This window comes from Lepidochelys olivacea (genome assembly GCF_965140295.1).
Source record: "Lepidochelys olivacea isolate rLepOli2 genome assembly, chromosome: 9".
Lineage (NCBI taxonomy): Eukaryota > Metazoa > Chordata > Testudines > Cheloniidae > Lepidochelys > Lepidochelys olivacea.
Window position 1 is genome coordinate 24904739 of NC_140419.1, and position 15188 is coordinate 24919926.

The 15188-nt window shown below is 41.5% G+C and overlaps 1 protein-coding gene across 2 annotated transcripts in view; it reads right to left on the reverse strand.

The window, feature by feature from the left end:
* GMPS (guanine monophosphate synthase) overlaps nt 1-15188 on the reverse strand; it is a 62721-nt gene that overhangs the window by 17247 nt on the left and 30286 nt on the right. For both annotated transcript variants that reach the window (XM_084639305.1, XM_084639304.1), the window contains exons 6-12: nt 11176-11369; nt 10580-10745; nt 9108-9259; nt 8144-8317; nt 3735-3840; nt 2186-2301; nt 104-229 (exon numbers count right to left, since the gene is read on the reverse strand). In XM_084639305.1, the coding sequence (XP_084495431.1) occupies nt 104-229; nt 2186-2301; nt 3735-3840; nt 8144-8317; nt 9108-9259; nt 10580-10745; nt 11176-11369 (1034 nt within the window). The remainder of the gene's footprint in view (nt 1-103; nt 230-2185; nt 2302-3734; nt 3841-8143; nt 8318-9107; nt 9260-10579; nt 10746-11175; nt 11370-15188) is intronic.

Sequence of the window (15188 nt, forward strand, 5' to 3'; positions counted from 1 at the left end):
TCTTTATTTTTCTTACAGCTTTAATTATTGATTATACTATATTGCAGCCTTCTATACTCAGCATAAGCAACCTTCAACACCTCCACAGAGCCACTCCACTAACCTGCACTCCCACATTTTTGATTGGCAGCAAGAAGGCATTTAGTGAATGTAGGCTTGTGATCTGCATCAGCTTCTCCTGGTCCTCTTCAGTTGTGCATGCTTTGACCCTTTGTAACAGAGTGTGTGGCTGTGCAAGGGGGCAGAAAATCACTTTTCATAAATTTTGTAAAAAGACACATTCAGATAAAACTTATAAATGATTATGCAGCCAAATGTTTATGTTCACTTTAAATTTATGACAGCTTTATTCATTGTAGAGTGATTTGCAGTATGGTTTTCATTTAACAAAGTTCAAGCATTATGAGGAACAGTACAATCTATAAGTCTCTGTTCTGGTAACCAGAATGCATACACGCTTAGCAGGTTTGAGTCACGGCTCTCTAGAACAAGAAGTGGGGTTTTTACCCACAAAAAGCTTATGCTCATAATAATGATTCTATGAAATCTGTTAGTCTTTAAGGTGCCACCGGACTCCTTGTTGTTTTTGTGGATACAGACTAACATGGCTTCCCCCTGATACTTAGCTCTCCAGAAGTAACAGACTGACTTACTTTTCTTTCTAGGTTTGCTCTCTAAAGCAGGGGTGGGCAAACTTTTTGGCCTGAGGGTCACATCGGGGTTGCGAAAGGGTATGGAGGGCCGGGTGGGGAAGGCTGTGCCTCCCCAAACAGCCTGGCCCCCGCCCCCTATCCGTTCCCTCCCACTTCCCGCCCCGACTGCCCCCCTCAGAACCTCCTACCCATCCAACTCCCCCTGCTGCTTGTCCCCTGACCGCCCCCCCCCCAGGACCCCACACCCTACCCAACTGCCCCTGCTCCCTGTCCCCTGACTTCCCCGACCCCTATCCACAGCCCCGCTCCCTGACAGGCCCCCTAAGACCTCCAACCCATCCATCCCTCCCCCACTCCTTGTCCCAACCGCCCCCTTCCAGGACCCCCGTCCCAAACTGCTCCCCCAGGACCCCATCCCTTATCTGCCCCCCCCCCCGAACCCTCTGCCCCATCCAACCACCCCCTGTTCCCTGACTGGTCCCTGGGACCTCCTGCCCTCCCCCGTCCCCTTACCCTGCTCAGAGCGGCAGAACAGGCTTATTTGAAAGTCTGGGAGGTGGGCGGGTGCAAGACGTGCTGCCCGCGCGGTGGCATCTCTATGGGGGAGGGGGAACATCAGGGGAGGGGCCGGGGGCTCAGGGGCTGGGCAGGACAGTCTTGCAGGCCAGATGTGGCCCGCGGGCTGTAGTTTGTTCACCCCTCCTCTAAAGGTATCATTCACTGAAGTTTCTATTTATGCTATTTCTTCCAGATGCACAAGACAACAGCATCCTCATAACAAAAGCAGATCTGTATATAACCTTGGGACTCCACTTACACTGGTGATCAGGAGTATCACATGCTCAGGTAATTCTTCAGCAACTTATGGGAAGGTGTGATGAACACATTGCTCTTAGTGCAACTCCTGATAGCTAATCTGTAGCCTTTTTCAGCTAGACAGTAGATGCAGCTGAGGTTATCATTAAGGTAATGGCTGCAAACAGAGGGAAATGATGCACTACTAATTTACTTGGGTTCTCAGAATTCCTGCTTATGACATCTCACAAGTATATCAGACCCTTATTTCTCACATTATGATCTAGCTGCCCAATGACACTTCATGCAGGCAAACCTAGAAGATTACAATTATTTTGAGGAGCAACAGCTATTTTCTGCCAATACTATATGGCTGGAAACAGTCTCAAAAGTCCTCTTAGCATAGTAATTTTTAGATTGTTCTAGCTAAACAACTCATTCTGCTGCTGTAGAGTAGTACATAATCAACTTTTCTTTTTCTAAAAGACATTAAACATTTAAATGCAGTTTTGTTATAGCACCAATAATGCTATCTGACTACACAGAAAATCTTCAAGTTCACACAAATGAAGTACCAAACAACAGCTTTCAAACCAAGCAGCAATACTATTTGTAACAGGTACATTTTAATATACTATAAATCTCACCGGTAATTCACCAAAGAATTAGTTTTCATATTTCTTTCATGTTATTGGTTCCCGTGAAACCCACCTTTAATTCCAATAATATTTAATTACCTTTTTAACACTTGCAGAAAAATCTGCTACTATTTTCAAAATGTTGTTAGTTTCAGGGAAGTCTTTGCACACATAAGGTTCTTCAGCACATATTACTCTGATTGCTAGGCCAGGACCTGAAATGCAAAGTTAGAACAGCATTACAGTAAAGAATGTGCAAGTGAACAGTCACATTTAATATGTATTATAAGAATCTCAAAAGATACAGCTTTATCACTAACTATAGTTTGTTCACTTTACAGTATTAGTTAGCTTAACAACATTTCGACCAAGATTGTACAATATACAAAATCTATTCTGAAGCAGCACTTTCGTTACTTAACTTGTACACTCAGACATCATTTACCTACATCCTAAATTGTATGGTTGTGTCAGGCAGTGGTTAGTGCCTCTGACATTTTGCGAGCAAGAGAGAGAAAGGATTGTGATTACAGCAATAAGGAGACAGTTGCCACTGCTGCCTCCTGTTATACAATGTATATGCAAAAGTTGTGGAGATTTGACAAAAACATTACAATTACAAGCTGAACACATCACTGAATAATGCTGACAGTGGAACTGCCTTGAAAGCTGATTAACACAAAATTGCTTGTAATTTGGCTTGAAGTGTCCTATTGACAACTCTTCTAATAAAAGGACAGTGGTACTCCTAAACTAATTCATAATTTTATACAGTGCCTGTGCTACTAATAGGCTGGTCTGTGCAAACTGCCAGCTACTAGGCTAATTTGTGGCACCTGCCAGCTACTACCTACGGCAAGAACTATAGGACTACTTTTGTTCCTTGCATTTTTTAAAAACAATGACATCCCTGTTAGGAGGGTTCGGTTTTCTAAAATACAATACAATTCTGAGGCTGTCTGGTCAAGAACTGTTGCTATCTCTTACAGTCCCTCATTTCTACAAAAGATAAATTGCTCTTGGGAAGGAATGACTTATATTAGTGTTCCAAGCTGGACTGTGCAAATAATATTCAGTTAGATCTCACTGTTAATAGAGTTTTTGGCCTATGGAGCTGAAAGAGAAAGCATATTAAAAAAAGCTACTGGACTAATATTTCTTTTATCACTATAAACAGCACAGTGGCTCTCTTATAAGGGGTGCTTCATCTCTAGAAAATATAAAATTTGCTTGAATATAAAGCCATGGTAGATATACCAAGTTACTTTCTCAACACTGTAGTAGGGACATAAATACTGTTTAAAAAATTAACCGTGTAAACGATTAAAGAATATTTTGTTTCAACAGTTAACTAATTAAAGGGCTGGCCAGCAGGCGCAGCTTGTGCCGCTGCGTCCAGGTGGTGCAGCTGGGGATTAATGCATGATTTAATGGGGGGCTGGCCAGCCCAGGGGTTAATGGTTAAGGTGAGTTAACTGGTAAGACTAATGCTCATCAGGTAACCAGTTAACATTTTACATCCCTACATTGTAGAGGTGAATTTTTCCTATATTCAAATATAAAACTTATTCTGAGGATTAGAATAAAAACATTAAAGACATTTGTAGTCCTTGACTTTAATGAATTACACTAACCCTAACTCCCATACCTGGGAATGGATGCCTTGAGACCAGTTCTTCTGGGAGACCAAGTTCTCTCCCTAGCACTCTTACTTCATCCTTGTGGAAGTCCTTCAGTGGCTCTATTACTCTACCCTACATAGAAAATAAAGTAATTTACATTCAAGTTGCCATGTTCAAATAGCACCTTAGTAATAACTCCAACCATCTGTTGACAGATAATGTTGTTTTAATCAAATTAGTCCTGTGAAAAGTGCCAGTACTGGGGACTAATACCTGAAGCAGAAAGGAAGGAGTGCATATGAACATTGCTTTGAGAAAATGCTTAATAGAGGGAAAATTGGATGAGAATGAATCTTCACCACACATTTAGCTTCAAAGATAGGAAAAAAACCCAGAACTGTTCCATCAGCTGCTAGAGTTGATATGCCTCTGGTCAAAGCTGGTTAAATTATTTGTTGTGAATAAGCCATACAAATTTAGCCGCTTTTTCAGTTCAATCATCCACAAGCCAACCCAGAAGTCTTCAAATACATTCATTAGTCACCAAAGACTCCGGACAAAATTTCAGGTTATGGGCCAGTCACATCAACTATTTACTATATGTGTGGTGTGGTCAGTCACCTATTCTCTATAGTTCTTATATTGCATTTATCACTATAGTATCTAAGAACCTTCCAGTCATGCATTAAGCAACATGACTAACATCTGTCATGTGTTCGTTCTCTTATCCTTTGCCCAGGTGGAGAAGAGTATGGAATCAACAGAAATATAGAGCTGGAAGGGACTATGAGAAATTACCAAGTTCAGCCCTCTGTGCTGTGGCAGGACCACGTAAATGGAGACCATCCCTGACAGCTGTCTGTCCAGCCTTTTAAAAGCTGCTGTCTGTCCAGCCTTTTAAAAGTTTCCAATGACATGGATTCCACAACCTCCCTTGGAAGCCTATTCCAGAGCTTAACTGCCCTTATAGTTAAAAAGTTTTTCCAAATATCTCACCTAAATCTCCTTTGCTGCGGATTAAGCCCATTACTTCTTGCTCTACCTTCTGCAGACATGGAGAACAATTGCTCACTAGCCTCTTTATAACAGCCCTTAACTTTCTTTTAACCTTATATTATAGATCAGGTTTTCTAAACCTAGTATCATTTTTGCTGCTCTCCTCTGGTTTTTCTCCAATTTTTTCTTAAAATGTGGTGCCCAGAACTGGAAACAGTACTCCAGCTGAAGCCACACCAGTGCTTAGTAGAGTGGGACAATTACTTCCCATGTTTTAGACATAACAGTCCTGATAGCACATCCCAGAATATTAGCCTTTTTCACAACTGCATCACATTGATGACTCATTCAATTTTTGATTCACTATAACCTCCAAGATCCTTTTTAGCAGTGCTGCCACCTAGCCAGTTTTGTAGCTGTGCATTTGACTTTTCCAACATAAGTACTTTGAACTTGTCTTTATTTAATTTCATCTTGTTGAATTCAAACCAATTCTCCATTTTGTCAAGAACATCTGAATGCTGTGTCCTCCAAAGCGCTAGCAACCCCACCCAGCTTGGTGTCATCTGCAAATTTTATAAGTGTACTCTCCACTCCATTATCCAAGTCATAAATAAAAATATTTAGTACCAGACCCAAGACTGACCCCTGCAGGACCCCATTAGATATGCCCTCACAGTTCGAGAGCAAATGACTGGTAATTACTCTTTGAGTACAGTCTTTCAATCAGTTGTGCACCAAATTTACCGTAATTTAATCTAGACCACATTTCCCTAGTTTGTTTAGAAAACTGTCATGTGGGACTGTGTCAAAAGCCTTACTAAAATCAAGATCGATCACATCTACTGCTTCCCCAGTAGGCCAGTAACCCTGTCAAAGAAGGAAATTAGGTTAATAAGTGGAGTGTCTTGTTTTAATAGTTTTAAAAAATATAAATAAGGGCATGTGCATGCGCACACACATTACTATATGTTTATGTTAAGGAAGGCAAGGTTAAAGAAGTGCTCCTTGTATGTGGAGTGGAAGGTGATGAGGTTTGTGATGGTGCTGAGTTCCTGTGGGAATTCATTCTACAGTTTCGGGTGAGGCCTTGAGAAAGCTGTCTCTACCTTAAGGGTAAAGCTCAAATATGAAAGAAAACTCCATTGCAACAGAGAAGTGAACTTGTTAAGCATGGTCTTCATCCTAGAGTTTTAGAAGATCTTTTGATATCCTGGGTTCGGGCCATCAAGAATCTTGTGAAGTACCAAGATCTTGAACTTGATTCAATATTCTATGAGAAGCCAGTACAGTAGAACCTCAGGGTTAGAAACACCAGAGTTATGAATTGACCAGTCAACCACACACCTCATTTGGAACCAGAAGTACAAAATCAGGCAGCAGCAGAGACCAAAAATAAAAAAAGAACAAAAAAAATCAAATACAGTACAGTACTGTGTTAAACATAAACTACTACAAAAAATAAAGGGAAAGCAGCATTTTTCTTCTGCATAGTAAAGTTTCAAAGCTGTATTAAATCAATGTTCATTTGTAAACTTTTGAAAGAACCACCATAACATTTTGTTCAGTTATCAGAGTTACGAACAACCTCCATTTCTGAAGTGTTTGTAACGCTGAGGTTCTACTGCGTAGGAAGCGTTATGCATGTGATGCATTCAAGCGTTAAGCTGTGATGCATTCATGGCAGCCAGTTTTTGCAGAGATGTGCTGTAATGTTTTGTGTCAGTTGAAGTTTCCTAAGCACTGAATGCTTCATGCCCAGGTATACTGCATCGCTATAGTACAGCTGGGCGGTTACGAAGGCATGAGTAACCAAGGGCAGGTCACTACTTGCCAGAATGGGATGGAGTCTCCTAGCCAACAAGAGTTGGTATTAAGCATTACTCTAATATGCTGCTGTGTGTGCGCTTAGTGTCAATAAGGAATCCAGGAGCACTCCTAAGCCATGGACTGAATTGACAAATTTTGAGTGTGTCTCTTCAACCAAAGGAGACTGCACTGTGGTTGAAACTATTCCGAATGCTTTCCTCTGCCGACCAGCATCATCTCTATCTTGCTCAGGTTCAGCTTCAACCAGCTGTTCTTCATCCATGGGCTAATTTCATCCAAGCCCTGAGCCATCTTGATGGTAGAGTTGTAGTCATATGTGGTGAAGAATAGGTAAAGCTGTGTATCATCTGCATATTTTTGGCACTTAATCCATGTGGTCTGACCAGCTCACCTAGTAGGTGCATGTAGATGTTGTACAGGACCAGTGAAAGATAACTTATCTTTGTGGACTCCACAAGTGAGGGGTCTCATTAGTGGAGGTACAGTTTCCCATCACTACTTGTTGGATAAGTCCCTCCAGAAAGGATTCAAGCATTTTAGTGTATTACCCTGGATCCCTCCTACCACTCTCAGGCACAAGAACACTATCTTATGGTTGACATTGTCAAGTGCTTCAGAGAAGTCCAGGAGGATTAAAATGGATGTCTACGTTCTATCCACTGACAACAGATCATCCATCAGTACTACTAAAGCGGTTTCAGTTCCATGTCCTGGCCTGAATCCAGACTGTGCTAGTCTAGGATAATAGCTTCAATTAGATAAACCAGTAGTGGCTTTCGGCTAGCTTCTTTATGAGCTTGCTCAAGAATGGAAGGTTTGACACTTGGCTGTAGTTGCGCTAGAATCAGGCTGAGTTTCTTCAGAGTTGTTTGAATTATTGTGTTTGAAGAAGAAGGGAAGATTCCTTCTTGAATGAGGGGTTGGCTGTTTCAGGCCTGAATGGCACCAATTGCCCATGACTCTCTCTCACAAGCCAAGAAAGGTAAGGGTTGGATTCACAGGTTTGGGTCAAGGCTCCCTTAGAGAGTATCCAGATCTTGTTGGAAAGTTAGTGTGCTGAACTCTGGGAATGCAGGCAGGCTACTGATTAGCGACTTGCAGGCGGGATAGATCCAGGTTGTTTGGGAAGCCTATACAAACTAGTTTTCCCCCTAAAACACATGGTATTGTTTCTGCTTTCTTATTGGGAAACAGTTTTTAAAATGGGAGAATGATGAAAAGCAAAATTTCTGATATGAATTTTTGAACAAAATCATTCATGCTGAAATTCATCAAATTGACAATTTATGAATATTTTCCTAACTATTCAGTATTACACAAATACTCAACCCACCAAAATTACTTTAAGAGAACCATGAATCTAGAAAGATGAAGAGTAAATTAATTACACCCATTTTTATATATATATAAATATATATATTTTTTACAGTAACACCTAGAGGCCCTGACCAAAATAGGGCCCCATCACACTGGGCTTTGTACAAAGCCTCCCTAGTGTCAACAGTTATATTGATAGGAAGGTATACATACTATTTGTTTTTTCACATTTAACTTCAGATTTGGGTTACACCAAAAATAAAATAAATGTGATACTCTCATTTTTATTTACCTCTTCTCTCAGCTTTCTGATCAGCTCTGTGTCATTGTGATGCGTTTTGATTACTTCAGCTTTGCCACTTGCAACAAGGGAAGCACTTTCAATAAGATCAGGTCTTAGGGTTCCCTGAGCAAGAAAGACCTCTTCAGGTTTCAGATTCATTTCTCCAATTACCTCATTGGCAATCTATAATACGGAGGGAAAAAATAAATGTTTACATTGATCCTGAGGGATCCAAAATCATGTTGCAAACATACTTAAAGGGTTAGTGAATTGCAATCCCCTCTGCTTTAGACCAACACTGATTAAGAAGAAGATTGCTCATGATAATACTCTATTCCTGAAAAGGGGAAGCCAAAAATCCTGCCCCACATTTGTCTGTTATGTATTTAGCTGAATGATTAATAAAAATAAATATTTTTTAAAAATACTTGAATTAACACTAATAGTAACAGTGCTCCTTAGCCATGTACACATCCTCCCTAAATCATTAATGATAAAACAGAAGTTAAAGTGGCTGAAAGTTGATGCAGGATTAGAAACACACCAAAACCAAGATATTAACTATCAATTTAGTCATTTGCCACTTGGTAAAAGTATGTTATTTTTAAAGCTTGTGTAATGTATATTAGCCTTTATACACAAGTCAGCCACTAAGCTGCATAGTGGACAGAATTAGCAGATCTACTCAGCTGTTTGTGACCATCAGACTATGATCAGTGGCAAACCTAATTCTGCTTCAGCTAACAGATTCTGCTTGAAGTTATGGGTTAGAGACTTGGGCTCTGGAGCAAGATGTCCTACGTTCTATCCTCACTATGTCCAACATCCACACACCAAAATATACATGATAGCTGATGTCCTGAAGCATACATTGCCTGAGAATGGCTCTCTCGAGTGGAGTAAGACTGCATTTAAAAAAATATTTAATTGACAGTGTCCCTTTTAAATGCTAAAATAACTATAAAGCGATTACCTTCACAAAGGTGTCACCAATAATTTTTCTTTTTTCCTCAGGACTTGTAGTCATATTTAAAGTCTTGCTAATTCTTTTTCGGGGAGTTCTGTCTTCATCAGAGATTGGCAGAGTTGTTGTACCATTGTAGAATGAATGGGCTGCATTTACCACTGCACAAAATACAGAAACGTATTGACAAAACCAATGCATAATACTAAACAGGATTGCAGAAAATAAGTCTATTACTTGAAAAAGATCACTTGGAGGTCATATCTTCAGATACTCTGCATTTTACAGGGCTACTCGAGCACTCACTCATTTAAGGATTATCTGAGGTGAGGGTATTTCATCCACCTCCCTTACTAACCTATTCCACCATACAATTACTCTTGGTGAAACATTCGACCGACTATGGATGGACAGAGCTTAGCCTATATTGGGTAAGGTTTTCCTTTTGATGAGTTGGAAGGTACAGAGGTTGCAGCTCTTTGCACTGTTCACTGCTGGTAGCTTAACTGAATGTGTTGTCTAACATATACCATGTTACCAGATGCCTTGACAATCTGAGCATTAGACAAAATAGTATTCATTGCCAGATTTATCAATATGCAAAAGCTACTCATGAATTACATGACTTTATGTAAACAGTATGAATGATGTGGTACTTCACTGCCTAATTTTGTCTCCTCTGATCCCATCACATCTCTGAGGAGAAACAAGCTGAGACCTTATTGGCCAAAAGGGATACCTTCTGATCTCTCACAATGTACTGCTTGTAACCCCTAGGGTGCTTCCCAGCCAGCTTTTCTGAAAATAGGTTAAAATAAATAAGTAGGCTCCCCGGAAGCCATCGTTACAACACACACCTCAAAAAGAAACTTGTTTATGAAAAAAAAAATTGAAATCAGAAAGGTATCCCACACGCAAAGTGGCTTACAAAGTTAAACAATTAAGACTTATTGAAGAGTTTAGCTCACAGTTCTCTAGCTAAGAAAAAATGCTTCATATGAACAGGGAACTGCAACCTCTGAAGGCAACTGACTCATTTGCCAGTGGAAAAAAAGGAACTGATGGTTGAGGCAGATGCCAACTGTCATACAATTCCTCAATATGTACCACTGGTGAAATGGTTTAATCTCTCAGTTCAGGACATCATTTTTCACTCATCTGTGAATTAGAATCTATAAATCTAAACTTATATTTTAAATTATTTGGCTCTGGGCTTGTGTTTTCCTATGCGTTTTTATACAATGTGGCCTCAGTCCTGATTTGGATCTCTGGGGACTACCCTAATATAAATATTAAATAATTATAGTACATTTTCAGGGCTTCTAACAACTACTTTTTGATATTTAAATTCTCAAAATTTCACACATCAGTTTCATTAGACAATAAGATTATGATTAATTGTAAGCTTATGGATTTTCCTTTAGAAGACTAGCCATACTACCCTCATTTACATGAAGTATAAGTAACATGAAACACAGTACCTTTGACTTGAATTCCAAGTTTTTTGAGTGCCTCTTCCACAGATTGACTTTCCCTCTTGCGCATGAATCCATTATCTATGTGTACAGCTATGATTTGGTCTTGGTTTAAAGCCCGATTCAGGAGAGCAGTACACACTGTTGAGTCCACACCTCCACTGAGTAAAACCTAGGTTAGGGCCAGAGGGGGGAAAAAAAAAATCAAACGTGTCCAAACATCTTTAGGAGAATGATCATTAGCTTAAAACTCAGACTGAATATAAGAATTACCATGATCAGAACAAGGTGTTCGGTTGTCCAATAAAAGATAATTAACTCACCTACCTTGTGTCTCTAACATCCTGGAACCAACATGGCTACAACACCACTGCAACAATAACCTACATATCACACTATACCCAATGCTTTGGAGGAAAATGAAAAGTGAAACAGTGCACTAGGCAAATTGTGCAGTATGTGAGAATGAACTTCCTAAACTGCTAGCCCAGTTTATACCCTGAAGCATGAAAATTCATTTTTTTTAAGTAATCAGCATAACTACAAGTGTCAGTTTTATTCATAAGACTGGAAGTTGCAAAACCTGTTATAAACCTACTTACCAGGACTTTTGATGAACCCACTTTCTCTTTGATATCTTGAATACACGCAAGTTGTCTATTTTCTACTGTGAAGTTACCACTGCATCCAGCAATATCATAGAGAAAATTCTGCAGTATCACTTTTCCATTCTCTGTAAGGCCAACTTCGGGGTGGAACTGAACTCCATACAGTTTTTTAGATTCATTTGCTATACCTTCATGTAAAGAGATATAGTATTAAAAATTACAACAACATGAAAAGGCCATATATAATTGTAAAAATGTATACTGTGTCCTCCTCAATACTCTGGTTTGAGCTGGCAGATTAATTCATAGCAAAATATTTTAAAAACAATAGTCACTAGAATTAGGTTGATTGTACAGCATCCTAACACTTCCTTTTACACACAAAATTCATGTGTTTTAGACATTTCTGTGACACGGTTCCTTTGCTCAATGAAGATATTTAAGCAGTAATTTGGCAGGTGTTGCTGAACTGAGACTCTACACTTTCCACATTTGGGATGAAGTGTCAATACTTAGGAGGAGGTAAAACCCCACAGAGCATGAACTGCTGCTGCTGAACTGCCTTTCCCACGTACTGGTGTTATTTTTTTGTCCTCGTTAACTTTGTTCTTTGAGATTTTAGGTGGGATTTCAAAGTGGGCAGCTATTCTTTAAGTTTCTCTCTTCGGTTTTGTCTATTAACAGTAGATCACTAGTTACAGTAGAACCCTGTTTATCCAACCCTCCCTTAACCAGCTCTCTGCATTTACTGAGCCACCAGGACTCCAGGGAAAGAAGCAGATGATCACTCCTGTGACCACTAAATGGCACTGCAGCATCTCATTTTCCCATTCTCCCGTTTATCCAGAGTTTTTGTTATCTGATCTGGCCCCGGTCCCAATTAGACCGGATAAACAGGATTCCACTATACGTAAGGTTCTCCTTATGTTTGAGGGTGGGTATATTTATGGGTGGATTTCCCTAAAACAACTCAGAGATTAAACTATATCTGGAGTCCATTTTTCTCCTTGAAATCATTAGAATTACAGACTCAAATCTACATTTTTGTGCTTTAAAGAGACTTACGTACTTCATCTGCTTGATTATGTTTTCTCCAAGAAAGCAGAAAGTCAAAAGAGAAGGAACAATTTAAAAGTTCCAATCACTATACCATGACACCAAAGGTGGTGTAAAATGTGAGGGGAAAATGGTTACCTACCTAGAACAGTTGTTCTTTGAGATGTGATACAGATGTGTATTTCATGTGGGTGTACGCTCCCCATACACCAGAGCCGGAGAACTTTGCCTTATAGTACCTATAGGTGCAGCACTTGCACCCCATGGCCATAACCTCTCCCATGTGTAGTAAGGTCCCACAGAGGATCCAGCTCTTTAACCGGTGAGTAGAGATGAATGGCTCCTTTTAAGAACCTCATTGCCGTGGAGTTTGAACGGACTTCTGATGGATAGGTGGATGAAATGCCAATATTGCCACCAGGTGGACTCTCAAAGAACCAAGCACAAGATCAGAAGACTGAAGGTAACAGGTACTCTAAGATGTCCTGGATACAAGCCCGGGTTGGTTGAACTCCCTGGGCTAACGATCAACAATAAGAATGGTTTCCTCTTGGCTGAACAGGCTGGAGGCTTCCTACTGTTGAGCAAGACTTGCCAGACCTCCTCCAAACATCATTCCTCCTCCTCATCAAATCATGAAGCATCCATGCTGTAAGATGCAAGGAGCTGAGAGCTGGAAGCAAAAACTGACTGTGATGCTGACTCAGGAGGCCAGGATGAAGAGGAAGGCACACGGGAGGCCAAACTAATAACACGGGGAGGTTGGAGAACGAACATTGTCTTGGCAACATTGATGGTCCAGTGTCAGCTTGAGAACGACATGTGGGATTATTGGAATTGGAGGAAAAGCACACAAGAGTACTGATTCTCAGATCAGGTGAAAAGATCAGCCGGTCAAGGAGCCCGGAATGAGACTCCCTCGAGAGCAGAATAGACGGCATTTCTCGTTTCTCTTGTGGCAAACAGGTTGTCGGGATGCCTCAAACTGCAAAGAAGGACCGCAGGACCCTCGGCTTCAGAGACCACTCGTGATTCAGGAACAAATTCCTGACGAGGTGATCCGCTAAGTGATTAGTCATGGGGGTAATATTTTCCCTGGTGCAAAACTGCCAGAGCCTGATTGCCTCTTGACAAAGCATGTTGGAGCATGCTCCCCCCTGCTCGAGGACCAGTGTTTCATGAGAGGGGTCCCCAAAAAGGGATCAGGTAGGAGGGTACAGAGGAACTATGAGACATAACCTGATCTTAAGGTGCTTAAGTCTTAGTTCTCTGTTGTAAACAAGTCCCAAACACAGTAAAAGTTGGCCAGCCTGTCTGCAAACAGGGGAGACAGAGAAGGAGAAGTTACTATTGGATCACTGTCCTGGACATACAAGTCAAAATGGGCACTTGCTAGATTCTGGAGCAGTGAGAAGGGGAGGGGAAGAGGGCAGTGGACATCTGGTTAAGCCCAGAACTAGAAGACCTTCTCCTTTGAGATCTGTGGCTCTCTCTGGAGTAGTCCTGCTGCCACATAGAAAGGGCGGGGCCAAAGGGCCAAAAAAAACCCAAACAATGCTGTGAGCAGTATTGCTGTTGAGGCTGCTGACTGCCATAGTGGCATCTCTTCGTGGCTGGAGTATATACTTCCAAAGCATGCAAAGTAGCTTGGGAGTGTTTAAAAGAGTGCAAGGTTTTGTCGGTCTTCTCTGAAAATAAAACCCAACCACCAAATGGTAAGTCCTCAATGGTCTGCAGCAGTTCAGACACTATGCCGAAATTCCATAGCCATGAGGTCTTCTTATGGTCACAGCTAATGCCATAATTCTGGCTGCAGCATCTGCCATGTCCAGAGCTGACTGCAACAAGGTCTTGGCCAAAATATGGCCTTCTGCAACGAATGCCATAAATTCTTCCCTGGAGGATTCCAGCAGCTTGTCCGCAAACTTAGATATGGCTGCCCAACTGACAAAGTCGTATTTAGAGAACGCCTGCTGGTTCTTTATGTGCATTTGCAGGGAAGAGGAGGTATAAATCTTCCTTCCCATTACATCCATCCTTTTGGACTCTTTGTCCTTTGGGGTAGACTTATACCTTCCCTGCCAAGCTCTGTCACTTGCTGCAGTCACCACCTGGCAGTTAGGAGCTGGGTGGGAGTAGAAACTCTCAAACCCTTGCATAGGAACGAAGTACCATTTCTCCAAATGCTTCGCTGTAGGGGTCAACAAAGCTGGGGTAATTCAGAGGGCCATTGCAGGCTCCAGGAGAGCCTCATTTATCGGGAGCGCTACTCTTCCTGGAGTTGATGGTTGGAGAATATCCAGCAGTTTAGGCATATTCTCCTGCAGGAGTTCTGCCAGAATACCCAAGGTAGTGACCATCAGCATCAGGAGGTCCTGGTATGCCTTAAAGTCCTCGGGCACCAAGAGAGAGGAAGATTCTCACATGGGAGTCATCTGGGGAGGACGAGGAGATGGTCTGCTGCACCAATGACAACACCTGTTCTTGTACCACAGAATCTGGTCAGAAGAGCCCAGCAAGTCCAGGGAGAATTAACTCAGTGGTCGCTCACAGCTTAGATGGTATGGGAGTGGAAGCCACCATTGGGACCAGTGATCTTGTTATGGAGCAGGTTGAGGATTGGGACCTCAGGGATCAAGGAGTGTCCCAGGGTTCCAAGGGGGCCACTGGGCATACAGATAAGAAACTGGTGTCCATAGGCACTGGGCCAAAAGCCCATACCGATTGCAGGACAGATGCTGATCTTGGTACCAGTGATGATCCAAAGGTAACCTCTGGCTCCTATCTGACAAGGAGAGGGAAGAGGGATAGGATACAGAAGGACCTAGACAAATTGGAGGATTGGGCCAAAAGAAATCTGGTGAGGTTCAATAAGGATAAGTGCAGGGTCCTGCACTTAGGACGGAAGAACCCAATGCACAGCTACAGACTAGGGACCGAATGGCTAGGCA